This window comes from Perca flavescens, chromosome 19 (genome assembly GCF_004354835.1).
Source record: "Perca flavescens isolate YP-PL-M2 chromosome 19, PFLA_1.0, whole genome shotgun sequence".
Lineage (NCBI taxonomy): Eukaryota > Metazoa > Chordata > Actinopteri > Perciformes > Percidae > Perca > Perca flavescens.
Window position 1 is genome coordinate 28879633 of NC_041349.1, and position 20486 is coordinate 28900118.

The 20486-nt window shown below is 38.8% G+C and overlaps 2 protein-coding genes across 2 annotated transcripts; one reads left to right on the forward strand and one right to left on the reverse strand.

Moving 5' to 3' along the window:
- Nucleotides 1-6071: 6071 nt before the first annotated feature.
- zgc:92664 (chromatin complexes subunit BAP18) lies at nt 6072-12917 on the reverse strand. Its single transcript, XM_028564290.1, has 5 exons — nt 12483-12917; nt 11138-11232; nt 9717-9925; nt 8105-8212; nt 6072-6572 (listed from the first exon to the last, which is right to left on the reverse strand). The coding sequence occupies exons 1-5, from the start codon at nt 12501-12503 to the stop codon at nt 6508-6510; spliced, it is 498 nt and encodes a 165-aa protein (XP_028420091.1). The 5' UTR covers nt 12504-12917; the 3' UTR covers nt 6072-6507.
- Nucleotides 12918-14390: 1473 nt separating this feature from the next.
- rnaseka (ribonuclease, RNase K a) lies at nt 14391-20484 on the forward strand. Its single transcript, XM_028564133.1, has 4 exons — nt 14391-14589; nt 15721-15803; nt 18109-18235; nt 19922-20484. Exons 1-4 carry the CDS (start codon nt 14515-14517, stop codon nt 19937-19939), a joined length of 303 nt encoding a protein of 100 aa, XP_028419934.1. The 5' UTR covers nt 14391-14514; the 3' UTR covers nt 19940-20484.
- The last annotated feature ends 2 nt before the right edge of the window (nt 20485-20486 follow it).

Sequence of the window (20486 nt, forward strand, 5' to 3'; positions counted from 1 at the left end):
ATACTATACTATGGCTTTTTTTTTATCATATATTTTAACATACTATACTATGGCTTTTTATCATATGTTTTAACATTTTAACATTTATTTTAACATACTATACTATGGCTTTTTTATCATATATTTTAACATACTATACTATGGCTTTTTTATCATTTATTTTAACATACTATACTATGGTTTTTCATCAATTTTTTCGACATACTATACTATGACTTCTTTTAGACATACTACACTATGGCTTTTTTATCCCTTTTTTTCGACATACTATACCATGGCTTTTTATCATTTATTTTAACATACTATACTATGGCTTTTTTATCATTTATTTCGACATATTATATTATGGCTTTTTATCACTTTTTTCGACATTCTATATTATGACTTCTTTTAGACATCCTATACTATGGCTCTTGTATGATATATTTTGACATACTGTACTATGGCTTTTTTATCATTTATTTCGACATACTATACCATACTATACTATGGCTTTTTTATCATTTATTTCGACATATTATATTATAGCTTTTTTATCACTTTTTTCGACATACTATACTAAGACTTCTTTTAGACATACTATACTATGGCTTTTTTTCACTTTTTTCGTCATACTATACTATGGCTTCTTTTAGACATACTATATTATGGCTTTTTTATCCCTTTTTTGGACATACTATACCATGGCATTTTTATCATTTATTTCGACATACTATACTATGGCTTTTTTATCATTTATTTTGACATACTATACTATGGCTTTTTTATCATTTATTTTAACATACTATACTATGGCTTTTTTTATCATTTATTTCGACATATTATATTATGGCTTTTTATCACTTTTTTCAACATACTATACTATGACTTTTTTATAACTTTTTCGACATACTATACTATGGCTTTTTTATCACTTTTGTTGACATACTATACTATGACTTTTATCACTTTTTTCGACATACTATACTATGGCTCTTTTATCATTTATTTCGACATACTATACTATTGCTTTATTTTCATTTATTTCGACATACTATACTATGGCTTTTTGTCACTTTTTTTTAAATACTATACTATGACTATTTTATCACTTTTTCAACATACTATACTATGGCTCTTTTATCATTTATTTCGACATACTATACTATGGCTTTTTATCACTTTTTTCAACATACTATACTATGGCTTTTTGTCACTTTTTTTTAAATACTATACTATGACTATTTTATCACTTTTTCAACATACTATACTATGGCTCTTTTATCATTTATTTCGACATACTATACTATGGCTTTTCTATCACTTTTGTCGACATACTATACTATGGTTTTTCATAAATTTTTTCGACATACTATACTATGTCTTTTTTTATCCCTTTTTTTCGACATACTATACTATGGCTTTTTCATCCCTTTTTTTCGACATACTATACTATGGCTTTTTATCACTTTTTTCGACATTCTATATTATGACTTCTTTTAGACATCCTATACTATGGCTCTTTTATAATTTATTTCAACATACTATACTATGGCTTTTTTATCATTTATTTCGACATAGTATATTATGGCTTTTTTATCACTTTTTTCGACATACTATACTATGGCTTTTTGTCACTTTTTTCGACATACTATACTATGACTTTTTGTCACTTTCTTTTAAATACTATACTATGACTATTTTATCACTTTTTCAACATATGGCTTTTTATCATTTATTTTGACATACTATACTATGGCTTTTCCATCACTTTATTGGACATACTATACTATTGCTTTTTTATCATTTATTTCAACATACTATACTATACTATATTATGGCTTTTTTATCATTTATTTCGACATACTATATTATGGCTTTTTTATCACTTTTTTCGTCATACTATACTATGGCTTTTTTATGCCATTTTTTCGACATACTATACTATGGTTGTTTTATCATTTATTTCGACACAACATACTATGGCTATTTTATCATTTATTTGAACATACTATACTATGGCTTCTTTTAGACATACTATATTATGGCTTTTTTATCCCTTTTTTGGACATACTATACCATGGCATTTTTATCATTTATTTAGACATACTATACTATGGCTTTTTATCATTTATTTCGACATACTATACTATGTCTTTTTTATCATTTATTTTAACATACTATACTATGGCTTTTTTATCATTTATCTTAACATACTATGCTATGGCTTTTTTATCATTTATTTTGACATATTATATTATGGCTTTTTTATCATGAAAGAAATACGAAAGAAATACGATTCGGTATTCAAAATATCAATCTATTAACAAAAGACATACTATACTATGGCTTTTTGTCACTTTTTCGACATACTATACTATGGCTTTTTTTATCCCTTTTTTGGAAATACTATACTATGGCTTTTTTATCATTTATTTTAACATATTATACTATGGGTTTTTATCCCTTTTTTTCGACATACTATACTATGGCTTTTTTAACATTTATTTCGACATACTATACTATGGCTTTTTTATCCCTTTTTTGACATACTATACTATGGCTTTTTCATCATTTATTTCAACATACTATACTATGGCTTTTTTATCATTTATTTCGACATACTATATTATGGCTTTTTTATCACTTTTTTCGACATACTATACTATGGCTTTATTATCATTTATTTCGACATACTATACTATGGCTTTTTATCACTTTTTCAAGAGAATTGTTTTGGTGCGTACATGTAAACATGTTTAAACTTTAATATAAAATAAACAAATCAATAAATACAGAAACAAACAATACATACATATAACTAAGTTACGATAGCTGCATTAGATGCTTTAGCTAATATTAAGAAAGAAAAAAAAAGGCTGCATGGAGGAGGGATGTGCAAAGTTCAGGATATACTGTAGAGTTTGTGCAGAGGATAGGATGTAGAACACATTCAATGTCAGTCGGTGTCCGGGCGTAGTTGGTGAGGCTGACTGCACAGGGGAAGAACCTGTTTTTGTGGCGGTAGGTTTTCATTGTGATGGGCCGCAGCTTCTTGCCAAGAGGGGAGGGGCTCAAAGAGTTTGTGTCCGGGGTGAGAGGGAATCGGCTCCAATCTTTCCTGCCCACCTCAGCGCCCTGGAGGCGTACAGTTCCTGTAGTGACGGCAGATTGCAGCCAATCCCCTTCTCTGCAGCGCGAACGATACGCTGCAGTCTGCCCTTGTCCTCAGCAGCAGTGGCAGCAGCGTACCAGATGGCGATGGAGCAGGTGAGGAAGGAATCAGTGATGGCGGTGTAGAAGTGCACCATCATTGTCTTTGACAGGTTGAACTTCTTGAGCTGCCACAGGGACCTTGAGGGGAACCGGTGCTGATTGTCAGAGATATTTTCCCAGCTTCTATGACATACTATACTATGACTTTATTCAACATACTATACTATGACTTTTATCACTTTTTTTAAACGTACTACACTATGCCTTTTCTTGACATCCTGACATTTTTTTCACTGCTTTAGACATACTATACTATGACTGTGTACTATGAGAGAACATGTAGCCGGCAATTCAGTTCAGCTTTTACAAACACTTTCATACAACATTGCTTTACAGCTTTTTTAAGACATTATTAACTAACTATTTACACATTTCGCTACAACTTCACCTTCTTATACATTTTTAACCGGCAATTCAGTGTAGCGACAGCTTTTTAAAAGAAAAAAATACATTTTTGGTATTATTCAACATTTCCAAGAAATTCATCCTAATTAAAACCCTTCCCATATTTCCATCTATGTTCACTACTTCACCTTCTTCTTACGCAAGTATATGCCAGCAATCCAGTTTAGCTTTAGCAATTTAGCTTTTCAGCATTTACAAGCATTTTCTGCAGGAAATGCTATTTTTAGTTTTACTCCAAGCTCTCCAGTTAAAAACAAAACACACAAAAAAAGCAGACATGATGATGGATAACCAAACGTAAGCTCTTCATATTAAGTGTCTTCATGTTCACTTCCATATTGGACAGAAATGAGTAGAATCCAACGGCCACCATGCAGTAATATCAAATACGCACGGTGAAGTTAAATTCTACGACAAAATCAGCCAACTGTAGGCAACGTGGGGCTGGGCGATATGGACCAAAAGTCATATCCCGATATATTTTGGCTGAATATCGATATACGATATATATCCCGATATTTTTTCCGCAAAGTGAGAGCAAATGTTCAGTCAAAGTCAAAGCCAAATATGACATGTCACAAGTAGATTCATAGAAACCGGTTGCAAAATCAAATGAATAAATAATAAACAGGTTTCTTCACCTGGTTCAATGCTCAGCTGTTCAAATAACAATAAATTGTAAACATAAATACTGTATAACAACAGGAGTACCTTTTTTGAAATCAAAGCTCCATAAGGTTTGTTTTAGTTTTTTCCAACGTTTTAAATTGTTAAATTTTTCTTCTACACATTTTCAGCGCTTATTTCTACGTCCCATATTTTCTGATATAGGGCTGGGCGATATATAGAGAAAATCAGATATCATGATATTCTTGACCAAATACCTCAATATCGATATTGTGGCGATATATTCTAGAGTCGACAGTTGGTGCTCTCGCAAAATATCTTCACGCTTAGATTTTAGATAAATAATCATTAATAATAGAACAGTCTGGTAAGTTCAGAAAAGTACATCACTTCACTGTAATGCAGCCTTTAAAAGCAGGAAAAGACACTTATGGTCATATCACGATATTACGATATCCAAAATCTAAGACGATATCTAGTCTCATATCACGATATCGATATAATATCGATATATCGCCCAGCCCTAAGGCAACGTTGACAAAGAGAAACAAACATCCCTTATGTCATTTCAACTTCAATAATCAACTGTGTATACAGTGCATGGCTGCTATGGGTTTTGGTATTATTATTGTTGCTATGGAAATATAGGATAAGAACCAGAGCGATCTGTACATTTTACAGAAAGATGGATTGAAATCATATGAAACCTGTGAGTATTTCCAAAAAGCATTTATGAACAGTATAGTTATTGGGTGCATACATGGTTATTCTTCAAGTACAGTAAACAGTTCTTAACATTTTAAGACATGGCAGCAGAGAAGAGGAACAAACGACAGGTTAACCAGTGAGCGTTACAGGTGTTGGTAGGTGTATTTATGGACGTTGGACAGACCCAGTCTTCCCCCAGTCTTTATGCTAAGCTAGGCTAACTGCCTTTGCACATCCAAGCACAGACATGATATTGGCATTGATCTTCTTATTAGACTCTGAGAAAGAAGAAAAAGCCTATTTTCCAGAACTATTTTTAAAAAGTATATCCGTTTAAACTAATGCCCAAACCAAAATATCTCATCAACATTCTCGTACACCGAGCGTAAACAGGAGGCAGCATGTATACACCGCTAATTGCTTGCAGTTGCCATGTTGGTAGCTTAGTTTATGATGGATAAGACCCAATTAGGCGAAACGTTGGCGTTGCCTCCGTTTGCGGCCGTTGAGACGGAAACACAACGCCACAGATTCCAAACCAAAACGGGGTCAGAAGTGTTTCCAAAAAGTCTCCGGTTTAAGGGCTCGGAAACACCAGAGCAGTGGGAATGAGAGGGGGAAACGTAGCAAAACATATTTGTTTTTAAACCGAAACGTAGCAATGTCAATGTAGCCTCAAATCACTTGAATTACAATATGCTGAAAGGTTACGAAGGAGTTCTTGCCTAACGACGCCAAAAAACTGCCTACCCAAGAGACTTGTGTTAGCACTTGCTAATACAACCGTTAGCAAAATGTAGCAAGACTGAATTGAACATGAAACACAATCAAATATTACTGTTTACTAGGGGTGTGACGAGATTAAAACGTGACGAAATTTCTCGTTGAGTTGAAAAGTTTACATATTGTGTTCATCTTGTCGGTCACTCTTTTGCCGTTTATTATTTCCGCAGGAAAACCAAAATGTTGCCACACAAATGATTTAAAAGTGTCAGGGGGATCTTCAATAGTAATTCCACGCTCCATCACGCTGACATCACATCGCCTCACGAGACAACTTTTCACCTCGACGAGAAATCTCGTCACGTTCTCGTGAACCCAATCTCGTGATGTGTCTCGTCTCGTGGAGTAAGCGTCTCGTCACACCCCTACTGTTTACATTGTTCAGACACATATATTCTTTCCAATGCCTGTCCATACAGGAAGTATGGATGTTCAGACAGCTTCCTTGCTGCATAAAGTCAGTTCCTTCAAAGCACGAGCTGATGAGGAGGAGTGGAAATGGTCTAAAATAACAATGTGCCAACAACTCTCACAGCAGTGGGAATGCGTGGGACGTCTGTCCTGCGTGACACAACACAATATTCGATACTAGACTAGATTTCCTCTGATGTGGGAGGCCACCGTCTTCTGGCTCAAAGGATAAGTCCAGTCTGTCACTACTCGGGTGAGGCTTTTATAGCTTCCGTCTGTCATTTCAAGTCCACGGGAGCTTTGGGGCGTCCAAAGGTGTCAACGGGAGAGCAGAGGCAGATCACTGGGATTCATGATGAGGCTCGAGTCCAGGTTCAGGTTATCTGTAGAGACACGAAACAGCTCCTTTAAATTAACAAGTTTGTCTTAGTGTCAACAAGTTCAATTAAGATCCAAACTACTCATGTGTTTGCCTGTCGATCAACGCCTTCTGACTTCCTGACCCTTCCCCATATCTGTGGCTCTGACCAGCTCACAGATAGGCCTGCAACAATAATTATAGAACTGCAGAGATTACCCTGGGTTGGTGGAAGACTTGGGTGTGCATATTTGGCGAAGGGGTTTAGGGGTAAATCCCTCAAGAAAATGCAAAAAAAAAATTTAATAAATGCAATTTGACATCATGTTGGACCATTATTATCGCCATATCTGGGTCTAAAAACGATGGGAAAGCTAGAGCAGATAATACATAAATAACACTCAAAAAAGTTTAAAGACAAAACTTGCTGGAGAAGTCCACTGGGGACCGACTACAATCGTTAGATCTCAGTATTTCGGAGTGTGATTTAGTTTGTTTTGATGCTCGCATTCATTTTACATTTATCCGGCTTAGGTGCTGCCCAAAACGGCTCGGGTGCTGCACCTAAGTCTTATAATGGTCGGGAAAAACCCTGCATAACTGTCTAATCGCAATATTTGCACGTAATGGTGGTGTCTTTGTCTAACCACAATTAATTGCTAACATTAGCTATGGTCCTAAGGGGGTATGACTGTTGATGGTAATTGTTGATTTTGTTTAGACATGCCAAATTGGATTTAATTAAGGGATTCTTGGTGGAACTGTTGAGCTAAAGCTATGCTTTTTGTTAGTTGTAGTCACTTGTCCCTATAGCATTTATTCATAGCAACAAAAATGACAAATACAGTTAGAAAATACGTTAAGTACAGAAGTAGTGATGACTATTTTACCACGTAGTTTTGCCAATAGCGATGGCTATTTTTTGTACTCCTAATTTAAATCAATCTCTCTTTTGTTAAGGATTAAATCTTTGTTTTTTAAGGGTGAGGATAAATGTTCTATTGTCAATTTCACGTTCATTTAAGACAAAAAAATATGTTTTTTTAAGACAACCCATGTGTATCTGTTATTACATTATCTGTGTCACGTAACAGTGATATATAACAAAAGACTTCGTCCTGGAATTCATTCAAAACTTTCATTTGTTTTAACAAGTAATAAATAAATGCATTTAAAAAATAACAACTAATTTGACAGAAAGAGACAATTATATTGTTAATCACAATTGGTTGTACAGCAACATTTGGAACTGTTACAGCTCAACTCACAGATATATAGTTTAATAAAAATAAAAAAACTTTCTAGAAACATCGTCGGTACAGAAAATATGTAGGTTTTTGTAGAAAAACAAATAAAAACTAGAGATTCTAGAGGAAAACAATCAATTTTAAAAATTGTTGCAAAAGAAAATTCACCATACATACGTAAATCGATTTATTCCATCCCTACGAATAATACAGAGATATTTTTGGTCCAGATCGCCCAACCTGCTCAATATCCCTCCTAAATGAACCCCTGAGTGTGTGTGTGTGTTTGTCAGCTGTTCAGGAACTTCACCTTGATCAAAGTTGTTGAGTTTTTTGGAGTTGGATCCTTGCCCCAGTCCCTCCATGTCCACCAGATCACTGTTGACATCTGAGTCATTAAGAGCACTGAGGGTCACGTCTACACACACACACACACACACACACACACACACACACACACACACACACACACACACACACACACACACACACACACACACACACAAAAGAAAATGTGTAGTACTGTTTGTGGACATTGTAAAACATTGACAATAAAAACAGGCTAAAATGATTACAGAAAAAAGAGAATTTAGATAATATATACTAGATAGAGTTTAGGCTTTAAAAAAAAACAACCTGTTATGATGGATGGTTGTAGATTCATACCTTCATACCATGAGCTTCTATGCAGTATTAAGTTAATATTCTGATGAGATACATTTCTCACCAAATGTAGGTTATTTAAGCAAGAATGCACAAGGTTTAACATTTAAAAAGAAACAAACAGTTAAGACAAACTACCAAAAATGAATTAAATTGGATTTGGGTAATGCAAAAAAGAAGAAGGAAAAAAAGGTCCATGAAGGTGTCATTTCCAACGATTAATTGCAGATAGAATATGTCTGATATTACTAAAAAATTTTATTTTCACAGATCAATGACGTGAATTAACTTAACTTCCATAGTAACTGACACTTTACAAACCAAAAAGCCAGCGTGCAAACTAGCAGTTACAACATGTTGAACCATAGGGCTGGGTATCGCTCAAAAACATTCGGTACCGGTACCAAGACCTTGTCCCTGACTTCGATACCGAAACGATACTTACAACATTAGGGCACGTCTCTGTGCGTAACGTAGAGTTTTTCCTGCGTGTCTCTATGATGTGTAACGTCAGACAGCCAATCAGCAGCATTATTAGATCTTGGTAGGAACATGCTGCATGCTTATTGGCTCACTGACGCCCTATTGAGATTGACTCCTTCCTTAGGTATTGAATTTGGGTTTTTAACACAAATTGGGAATTTGGTACTTTTATTTTTCGCATTGCCAGACCTTCCCCCACAAAGCTGCGGAGGAGGGTCTGGCCAGTCCACAAAGAATTCTGGGGTGGGAGAAAAACGTGCTCTGGTTTATTGTCATTTCTTTAAACCAATCACAATCGTCATGGGCGGCACTAAGTGCCAGACAGAGCCACGGTGCCTCTGCAAAATAGTCTCAGGAAGGAACTTGTTTTGGTGGAACATGTGTACGTTCAAAAGTAGTTTTAGTCGTGCAACAGAAAACTCAGATTGGACAGATAGTCTAGCTAGCTGTCTGGATTTACCCTGCAGAGATCTGAGGAGCAGTTAACCATAGTCCTCACAAATCCACTGGAGGACACCCGGCGGAATAGCCGGCGGCAACGGAGCAATCCCGGAAATGAAAGTCGATATAGACTACTTCAGAGGCAATTCGGTCGGTGCCTGAAAAGTATTGAATTCGGTACCCAGGGCTATCGAACCATACTGTCATTGACAATAAAGATATTAAATATGAGTGCGGGAGTGAAGGAAAGATTTGACTGTTTTTCTGTTTAATTATCAGGTTTGATGAAGAAGGGATTGGAATACTGCGATGTTGTGGAGAGAAGTACGACTCACCTGCAGTCTTCTGTTTCTTCAGGGTGGAGGCGGGGCCCTGCAGACCTGATTCCACGCCGACCCGAGCTGTAGGCACAGCGATGGCGCCGGGAGTGCCCTGCGTGGCCACGGCAACGGTTTTCTTGATGACCTTTTTAGGGCCGTCGAAGGCGGCGGGCGGAGCTCCGTCTTCATACAGCTTCCTCTTCACCGTGCTCTTGGTCTGACCGCTGGGAGGGAGGGAGGGAGGGAGGAATATGGACTTTAGGGTTTACGCCAGGGGAACAGGAGTAGGGCTGCACAATATGACGAACATATGCGATAAGAACATTGTTGAATATATATCGCGGTAATGATATTACTTGCGATAGATAAACAGATATGTAAGTAGATAAGTGTACTCCCCTCTGCTGCTTTCAGTATTCAGGGTTGAAATGCAACAAATTGCTTGTTGAATTTAAAACAACTGAAAGGAAAAAATACTCCGTTGCAAGTCAAAGCCTTGCATTGAAAATGTTACTTAAGTGTGGCCGGGTTGCTCAGTGGGTAGAGCAGGCGCACATATACTGAGAGGTTTACGCCTTGACGCAGAGGGCCAGGGTTCGAAGCTGACCCGTGATGATTTCCTGGATGTCTTCCCCCTTTCTCACCTAGCTGTCCTGTCAAAAATGAAAGGCAGAAAAGCCCCAAAAAATAACAACAGGGAAACAGTTCAACATATCACTCTAACCCTTCCCTTAATGCTTTTCCCATTTTGTTCTCATTCAGAAAACAAGACAAAAAATAAGAGTTTACTTGCAAAACTTAAGGTGCAAAATAAGCGTTTCTTCTCGATCACTTTTGTGATCGTTAGGAGCTCAGTCAGTAGGGAGATGGGTTGGGAACCGGAGGGTTGCAGGTTCAAGTCCCCATACGGACCAAAGTACGGTGGTGGACTGGTAGCTGGAGAGGTGCCAGTTCACCTCCTGGGCACTGCCAAGGCACCGAACCCCCAACTGCTCGGGGCACCTTTCCATTTCTCTCCATTAGTGTATGTGTAGGTACTGAGCATGTGTGTGTAATAACAACAGAGTGAAAACATTGTAATTTTGTTTTATTGTATATTATTATTATTAATAGAAATGACAGTTACATTATAAAGTGCAGTTTTCTACTGATATTTTCTTTCAACTAACAAAAAAATAAAAAATCTCTGTCTTTCGCAATGTGTCGCAGCCGTTCACAATGTGTTTATTGCTCCAGTTGATATCGTGAGGACGATAAAAAATATAAAAGCATATATTGTGCAGCCCTGAACAGGAGCATCCACGTGGGTTAAGGTCATGGTTCTTTATACATGAAATCTGACACGGAAAAAAAAAAAAAAAAAAAAAAGCGTATGGAACATCCCCACACCTGCAAACTGCTCATTCCCCATTAATATGTATGAGTGAGAGTGTTACCCTGCAGGACTGGGGTCTGCCACTGGGTGAAGCTGCATGGTGAGCTCTCCTAGTTTGGTGAAGGCAGCTCCAGCTGCAGAGAAGATCTCCCCAACCTGTAGAACACACACACACACACACACACACACACACACACACACACACACACACACACGGCATTAAAACTGGACTCTGAAACAGTGCCTGGCCCTGGTGCCAGTTTCACTCTCACACAGACAGTTTGCAGAGGAGTGCAAGACTCAAATAGTAAGGGAAACTGGAAATGTAGTTCCATTGAGTATGTATCATACAACAGGGAGTAGACACAATCACATGTTCAATGCAACATTCAGCGCGAGAGATTCACTACATGACCAAAAGTATGTAGACAACTCAACAATCCATCCAGCCATATGTGACAGTTGACCATTTTTGATACGGACAGTATGGGCATTAAAGGGATGCCTTTTGTCCCGATTCAATTATTTCACGATACATGGGTGCCGATGTGATTTGTATTGCAATTTTCATTTATTGCGGGGCAAAAGCAAATTCAAATTGTAGCTTTTGCAACACGAATGTTGTAACTTTTGTATTCGTGTTGTAGCTTTTGCATCCGTGTTGTAGCGCTTGCATTTCTGTGAACCGTCTGGGCCACCGCGGTTTCCTGACCAAAAGCAGAGAATGCAGAAAATCCATGTTGTGTTCTTCTTTACAAATGAAATAAATGTCAAGACTGACTGACAGAAAACAAAATCGCAATACTCAATACTATCGAAACCCAATACAAATCGAATCGGTACCCATGAATCGTGAATCCAATAGGGTGTTGGATGGGGGTGAGGTGGTGTTAATGGAGCTTGCTTTGTGCACAGAGTCCCTGTCATGTTGAAAAAAGACCAAACCACACATAAACTGTTGACACAAAGCTGCAAGCATTATATTGTGTATTGTGCATATTATTGTATGCTGGAGCATTTCTCTTCATTGGCACGGAGTGGGCAAGATACAGGCAGTGTATAAAGAAGCGTTATGTAAATTATGACTGCACAGACTTTTAAACTGCTCAGATTTAAGACATGGCCAATTAGAACAAGTCAACGTTGCTCAGTGGGATCCCAAAGAACTGGTCAAAGTAACGTCATCTTACTTTCCTGAACTCCTCTCTCAACACTGAAGTGACCTTACATTGACTGATATTCTTCCTTGCTGCCGCGAGCAGCAGCGGGAAACATAGCCTCCTGGGGCTCGTGCGTTTGTATAAATAACAATTAACGTTAGTTAACGTTAATAGGACACTATTCACCGGGGCTAACTAGGGCGGCAAACTAACGTTAACGTACGGTTCGTGTGTAAAATGACTTACTTTAGTGGAAGCTGAGGTCATTTTGCTGATATCTGTGGTATCATAGACTGTATGTAACGTTAGTCTGTTTATCGTTAGACTATCGTAGGACTCAATGATGCCTTCAAGTGGACGGAACAGCTGCTAAGATGCTAACAGTGTAGCTAGCTAGGTTAGCATTTGCTACCAGCGTCGTGCACCTCCTGATGTAGCCTAGCTAGCTAGCTAGCAGAGCAGCTAGAAATCTGTTCTTCCAACGCTTTTAGTGTTGGTGCCTGAAAAAGTCAAACATTTGTACAGGCAGCTGCATAGTGCTAGCTAATAAAGTTATATCTGCGGTGAGTTACATTGACGTTACCACTGGAGACAAATGGGTCAAGTGAAATCACCCACTGAACACAATGACAAGGCTAGTGCCGCCTTCGTTGTCTCCTCGTAATCTCCATATTCAGTAATACATATTATAGCGGCCCAGTATGTCCACGATAGAATACAAGTGGGCGGCGGAAGCCTTATGAGGCTTTGGAGTTTCTTTAAAAAATAAATATGTATATATATTAAAAACAATGACACAAAACTACAGACAGTAGGCTAACATGTATAGCCTACATGTAAGGTTATATTTGAAAAGAGGAACACTGCGACACAGGAATAGGCCTACAACATTAAATATAACAAACTGCAGGGAACTGCTTGCATTGAGTAGAAATAAATGATATTTCAGATGTGTCGGTGTGTAACCTATATATTTATATGTCCTTTTTTTTGTAAAGGCTTTGGGACTTTCTTTTGGTTTGTGCCGTAAAAATATTGAACATTTAGGGGCGTTCAATGCCCCCGAAATTTCAGCACGCAGCACAGTGACATCTGATGGTCGGCAGAAATTAGAGCAGCCATTCAAGTTCCAATCCCATATGCGTGCAATGCAAATCTGAGGCTATGTGTTGTCATTTTAGTCTGTTATATTCCACTATAATACAATATTGTCACCATCTTGAAATATCAGATAATCAGTTTTCTTGAAAGTCAGAACACAGGCGTATTACATGACCTATTTAGGCCTACCAGGAGTTTGCATTCAAATTACCATAAATTAGCCTACTGGTAGAATATACACATCATGTTCGGTCGATCAATAAAAAGCCAGTGTGTGGAGCAGGCCAATGGAAGCCAGAATAAAACTCTTGGACATATTGTACACTACTAACAGGGATGTAATGTCGGCCTGGGGGTGGAAATAGGACTGAGTACCCAGGGCCCAAATAGATGCTAGAATCATAGCTGTGGATGCGGGGAGGGGCCCATAGAGAATGCCTTTCTACGGGGCCCAGAATGTTGTGCTACGCCCCTGACTACTTACTACGGTAGAAATAGATAAATAACAGTTATAGGGGTATATTTTTTTCATTTTTTTGCATGTTGTGTAGGTGAGTCATTGCATGTTGCGTAGACTACATGGAACTTGCAGCACTGGCTTTGTCAGCAATACAAGGGAAACATCCTGGTAATAAACAGAGAAATATATGTTGGCTGTTTACAACATAACGAGAACCAGCCTGAATGCACCATTTTGTTTCCCTGACAACCCACCCAGCTACACACTATTTCAGTTTTATATAAACGTTTTTTTAATTTTTTTTTAAACTTTACCTACAACTTAAAAACATACCAACAATGTGTTTAAAAAACTAATACCAATCAAAAAGGCAACTACAGAAAGAAAGAAATGTTGTCTGTGTGGGCTGAAGAGTTTTAGTAATACCGACAGTACCTGAACGCAGCACAACCGCTGGCCGTCAGTAGTTAGATCAAATTACGTCTATTTTTTGTATGCACCTATTTCTGTTGGTCTGCTGTAAATATTATAAAATCCATATCTATGGTTTGTATCCGTTTGTTCATTACTAAATGTTTAATGTGTATATAAACAATAAAATAATTAAAACCCGGAAACTTCCGGTGTTCGGACACAGTCACCTGACCGAACAAGTGACAGAAGTTTGGGCAGCAGGTCAACTTTTGTTAGTTAACAGAACCAGAACCGAGTGTTATAATGCGTGGGTTGATTTGTGGACCAAAACTCGCCGCGTGTGGGATTGTGTTGAGCACGTGGGGGGTTATAATGCTGGTGAGTGTTTTTTTTTATACTCTCTAACCATACCGTCATTTTCGAGAGACTACAATCAAACTAAAATATGACTCAGTCGTACTTAAACCGAATCCAAAGAAGGCAGGTTCCGTTGGTTGCTTGTTTTAGTTTAGCTTAGTTTTTATTTATCATAATTATGTTGAAAAAAGGACCCCATTTTGGATTATTTATCCAAAATCACTGTATCCACTACAATAATCCACTGTCTGTAGGCCTATGTTATTATTTCTTTTATTGAGAATCCCATATAGTAGCAGTTTTTATAACATGTTTTTTATTAAAACCTTTACAGGGTGATCTATATTTTCAAATATGGTAAGTAAAATAGTAGAGCACCAACAAAACACTGGGTGTTTCTCCACTTAAAGTGTATAGGCTATATCTATTTGGATGGAGAATTGACTAGTAGTCCTTACCTAGTTACTGTCAGGGCACGCCCTCATACTCTGCTTCTGACTGGCTAGTAGTCCTTACCTAGGTACTGTCAGGGCACGCCCTTATACTCTGCTTCTGACTGGCTAATAGTCCTTACCTAGGTACTGTCAGGGCACGCCCTCATACTCTGCTTCTGACTGGCTAGTAGTCCTTACCTAGGTACTGTCAGGGCACGCCCTCATACTCTGCTTCTGACTGGCTAGTAGTCCTTACCTAGCTACTGCTCATGTGCGACTCCCAACAAAGATGGAACAGAAGTGAGATGCCTCACTCTGTAGCTAAAAAGGAGAGCTCAACACACAGGGTGAAAAGAGGAGCTGCAGCAATGTGCAGTACAACAAAAAACATGGTGTTTTCTGAAAATTAAACCACGTAAACCTATTCTGGTACAACCTCTAAACACAATTATGAACCTGAAAATGAGCATAATATGAGCACTTTAAAATCTTGTACGTTCCGGTTGCAAAGCCCAAAAAGAAACTCATCCCACCTAAACGCCTGTATGTTGTTGATACATGTTGCCCTTTGCAAAAAGCAGTTTGGTCAAATGAATTGGATGTAATGAAATATAAAACTAATGTATATTTAAATCCTATCGAGTGAGACTTAACAAAACCCATCAACCCTGGCGTGTTGACTGTGCGTTCAGTAACAAATGTCCGTCCTCTTTCTCAGGCCATGCTGGGGATTTTCTTCACCACACATTCAGCAGTGCTGATTGAAGATGTTCCTTTTAAAGATCAAGACATCCACCAAGAGTAAGGCTTTTACTACCCCACCTCTCTCCACATCTCTGCCCATACAGCTGCACTGAGGCTTGACACCTTCTACGGCCGGGACCATGTGCTTTTGTCCCAATTCTTTCACCATACATGGCTGCCGATTCCATTTGTACTGCAATTTTCATTTATTGCTTCTAGAAGTATTGCAATTTGGTAGTATTGCAATTTTCTTTTCCTTCTTTAACAAAAACAAAAGTTGAATAATACATTTCTAGAGACAGTATATCACGAGACATTTCTAAAACCTGATTGTTTTCTAAGAAGAATGCACATCACATTCAGTCAGTCAGTCTCCTGTCAATGGCTTGAATTTCTAAAGCCTGAAAACAAGAAAGGAGCAGAAGTCTATAGTTTCCTCTTAGACCACTTGAGTTATATTATGCTGAACGATTATTATGGAATTTTTACCCGAAGCCATTTCAAACTCCTACCTGTGTGTGTGTACAGGCCTCTTGGACACCGTCTGAGAGAGTTTTCTCCTGTGCAGGACATGCTATAAGTCAGGAGAGGTGGAGTATATTGCCAGAGAAAGCAAAGTTTTCATCTTCAAAGCTAAAGTTTGAAGATGGTTGGCATACCAACTCAACATTTATTTTGTTGTTACTTGTTAATAGTGTTATGCGTCAGGTGACTTAGGTTTAAAATGTTAATATATTGTTAAATTTAAATAATTTTCAATAAAAAAAAAAACAAAAAAAAACAACTCCATAAAATAGCCGTTCTTTGATTTGAGTTTTTCAAGAATCGGTTTAGGAATCTGTTAGGACTCGGAATCGGTTTAAAAGTAGCGGTTCGGAATCGTAAAAATCCAAATGGTACCCAACCCTATTATTTACTTGAATAGTGTGCCTGGCTCATCGATAATTTATCTGACTGAGGTTTGTGACAGTAAGTCTATGGCCCCTACCATGGCTCTGAAATATCAGTAGCCTAACGGCGTTTCAGCGTCGCCCGTATTTCTTCCACGAGCTGCGAGTAAACGTGTCCAGTCAGGCACACAGGAAGGCCACAGTGCAGCCGGATATTTTCAAATTTGAATTTCAAAATAAAACCCCCAGGTTTATGGTGACTTTGGCTGTCTTGAATTTTCAATTTTCAGCTGTGTCTACAGTGAGATACGTGATCAGGCACACGGAGAGAGAGACAGGCAGACGGACCAACAGAGTGACACACACACACACACACACACACACACACACACACACACACACACACACACACACACACACACACACACACACACACACGCACACGCTCCCGGGGAGAGAGACGGTGAGAGAGAGCGGGTCTGTCGAGTTGAGAGGAGCAGGATTCTTTTCTAAAAACCTCCAGCCAGAGTGGAGATTTTGGAAAACTTTGTTTGCATGTAAACTGAGACAAACGGAGGTTTAGGCAGCCAAGGAAGTGAGGAACAGAAGAGAGAGGGTGTGATTCGTTGCGAATCGTTGCCATTTTCAGGATTGTGATTGGCTATCGTGGGGCTTGAGTGTCTCGTTACACCGCCACCTACAGGTTTGGCGTGCTCTTGACGGTATCTATACACGGGTACGTGTAAACAAACACTTTTCTGAAAACTGACAGCTGTGCACAATGTTATTTTTGAAAACCGAGAGGTTGAAATGTCCGTTTACGAAAATAGCCGGCCACGTGGAAACGTAGGCGCAGCTCGAGCCGCGGCGAAAACGCGTGCATGCTAGAAATAGGACCAACACCTATTTTTCACGCGGCATGCAAGCATGTTGGATGCGTTTCCAGGCAAAATAAAATAGGAAAAGATGTTTATGTCATTTTTTAAATGAATACATATTAATAAATGACATTGAAAGTCTCTAGGTTTTGACATAAATGCACATATAAATGTAATTTAAAAAAACTATAATTATCGATTTTCAAATATTGCACCTGTCAATACAGAAGGAAATATTGTGTAGCCTATTTTGCCGTCAATACTGCCGATGTTGTCTTTGCTGTAATCAGATCAGTATATATATTTATGAAGTATACTACTGCTTGAGTGAAGTAAATCAATGGGAAACACCCATGTGTCCCGACAAGGCTAGCAGCAGCAGCAGCAGCTGTCAGACACGTTTCTGGTGTGTAAAGACATAGAAAAATCCACGCAACAGACACGCAACAGAAAAGCCACGCCCACGCCACGCAGGCAGTGTGAAGCCGGCCTAACTGTGCTGTCTCCGCTGCGCTGATGTAGCAGGCGGATTTGTAATTGGGACTTTTCAGCCCTTTTCAGCCTCGGCTTCAATGTTGTTGTGTTCCTCTTCAGTGTCAACCCTCCTCAGAGGATCTACGCCCTGTACAACCAGGTGGGCTACAACTGCTTCATAGCAGCTGCTTTCTACATCCTGTTTGGATTCTTCTCCTGCTGCCAGATGAAGCTCAACAAGCGGAAGGTGAATTCCATTTTTGTGTGGCTTTTTTTTTTTAAGTTTAATGTTATTGACCTTTTTGTGGCAAGGGTCAGATTCACGCTCGATGGTGTTTTAAGCCCCCCCCCCAACGTCGACTTCAAGGCACCTAACCCTAACCGTTGCCGAATCCAAGTGCCTTCCAGGCAGCGCTGCCTGGAAGACGACGTTGGGGGCTTAAAACACCAAACACCCAGATTCACCCAAACTACAACAAGTGGATGGTTGGACTTGCAACAGACAGATGTAGAATTTTAGGTAGCGTTGAGACATTAAAATACGACCTGGGTGGGGCTGGGTACCGAACGTCAATACTTTTATGGTATCGAAAAAAAATTCTATACTCCAATCCTATGAGTATCGAAAAATTCTTTATCTTTCGGTGCCAAATTTCGGTTCCAAAAGCGTCCGAGCGCGTAAGCGCAAGCTTATCTGTCCTCTCTGCATATTGACACAGAGGGGAGCTCCGACCGACACACACACACACACACACACACACACACACACACACACACACACACACACACGCACACAGAGAGAGGTGCGGATGGAGTAAACTGTCTGCAGTTTTGTTGAAGTCTCAGAGAGTCACGGTTGGTTTCAAGTGTGGTTACAGTGTTTTAAAACTTCACGCAGACAGCGTTTGCTGTGATATGATATTAATGGCGAGGCGATGTTAATGGCGGTGCTGTTGACGTTCCACTTCCTCTTACAAGCAGCCACGACGGTGGTTTCTCTGCCCTGATGGCTGACTGACAGGCTGAGCTTGCAAGACAAGGCACTTTTATTAATGTTACTCTGAGTGAGCAGTGTTACCAGAATGTTTTTATTTTGATAACTGTTTTGATTCACAATTAAGGTGGAAAATAAAAACTTTGTATTTAATGTATTTTTGTTGATGTTGAAATGGATTTTAAAACATATGGTATTGAAAAAAGTATCGTTAGGAATCGGTATCGAAACTGGCACCGGATGGAAAGATTCTGAACGATACCCAGCCCTAGACCTGGGGGAAAGTTGTTTTTAATAGGAGAGCCATGATTTTGAAGGTTTATCAGACACAGGGTTCAACAATAAGGGTTGCCATGAAGTGAAAAAAAAAAACACCTTAATGTTGAACACTGAGACGAATCAAATACAGCGTGATCAGAAATGATAGGGTTTTCCCCCGCCTGAGCCGTTTTGGGCAGCACCTATGCCAAATCTTATATCCAATGACTGTAGTTGGACTTCTTTAGCAAGTTTTGTCTTTAAACTTGTTTGGGCGTTAGTTGTGTAATATCTGCTCTAGCTTTTCCATCGTTCTGGACACCGATATGGTGATAACGTTCCAAAAATAATGTGAAAAAGAGAGACGCAAAACTACCACAAAGGGACTACAAAGGGACGCCACATGACCACAGAGACCCAAAACTATTCCAAAGGGGAAATACATGACCAAAAAGAGACGCGACAAGACTACACAAAGAGACAAAATCCCACAAAGAGACACAAAATGTTTCAGTTAAAAATTCTCTTTTTAACTGAAAAATATAACATTTTCTTGAGTAAGGATGCCTAAAATACACCTAAAGTCTTCCACAAAGCTAGGGGAAAACACTGCAATGAGGAATAGAGCATGTGTGAAAGTAGTGGAACCGTGATCATTATTTTAATCCTGTTGTTCTGTAGGAGTACCTGGTGCACTAGTGCCCCCCCGCTGGACGGAGGAGCTCCCAGCAGCACTCTGGCAGCAGGAGGCCACGTTCAGGAGCTCGCAGCTCTTCTCTAATCACTGACTTCTGTCTCAGGGTTTAAAATTCCTAATCCTAAACTACAGTGGAGGGGGGGACTGGCCGCTGTGTTGGGAGAAGATCGACGTTCTGCACCTTCATGTATTCAAGAGGAGATTAATTCTACCTCTGATCACAAGTGATGCAATGATTTGATTGTGGTGGTAAAAACTACCCACTGAAATGCTAATAGCTGTTGTTCTCCAGAGTCTCAGTGATTATTCTTGTTAACATTTTTTTTTTTTAAATATATACTGTAATGTACAATAGAATGTATTTTTTGATTATGGCCAGTATCAGTGTTTGGAATGTTAGAATGTCATTAGATCTAGTTCTTTAGTTTCAGTGGACTTTTGTCTGTACAGTGCCTCAGAGAATCGTGTTTTGAATGGTTGTCTTTATTCAAATGTCCAAGGGTGTAGTCCAGCATTCATTTCAAACATTAAAGACATGTGGAGTTAAGC

What these genes read in the sequence shown, in the direction of transcription:
- rnaseka (XM_028564133.1), top strand. Translation starts at nt 14,515, where the DNA reads ATGCGTGGGTTGATTTGTGGACCAAAACTCGCCGCGTGTGGGATTGTG. An exon ending in CGTGGGGGGTTATAATGCTG is followed by an intron (nt 14,590 to 15,720) that starts GTGAGTGTTTTT and finishes CCTCTTTCTCAG; the next exon opens with GCCATGCTGGGGATTTTCTT. An exon ending in GATCAAGACATCCACCAAGA is followed by an intron (nt 15,804 to 18,108) that starts GTAAGGCTTTTA and finishes GTTCCTCTTCAG; the next exon opens with TGTCAACCCTCCTCAGAGGA.
- zgc:92664 (XM_028564290.1), bottom strand. Translation starts at nt 12,503, where the DNA reads ATGACCTCAGCTTCCACTAAA. An exon ending in TGACCTCAGCTTCCACTAAA is followed by an intron (nt 11,233 to 12,482) that starts GTAAGTCATTTT and finishes TGTGTTCTACAG; the next exon opens with GTTGGGGAGATCTTCTCTGC. An exon ending in GCAGACCCCAGTCCTGCAGG is followed by an intron (nt 9,926 to 11,137) that starts GTAACACTCTCA and finishes CCTCCCTCCCAG; the next exon opens with CGGTCAGACCAAGAGCACGG.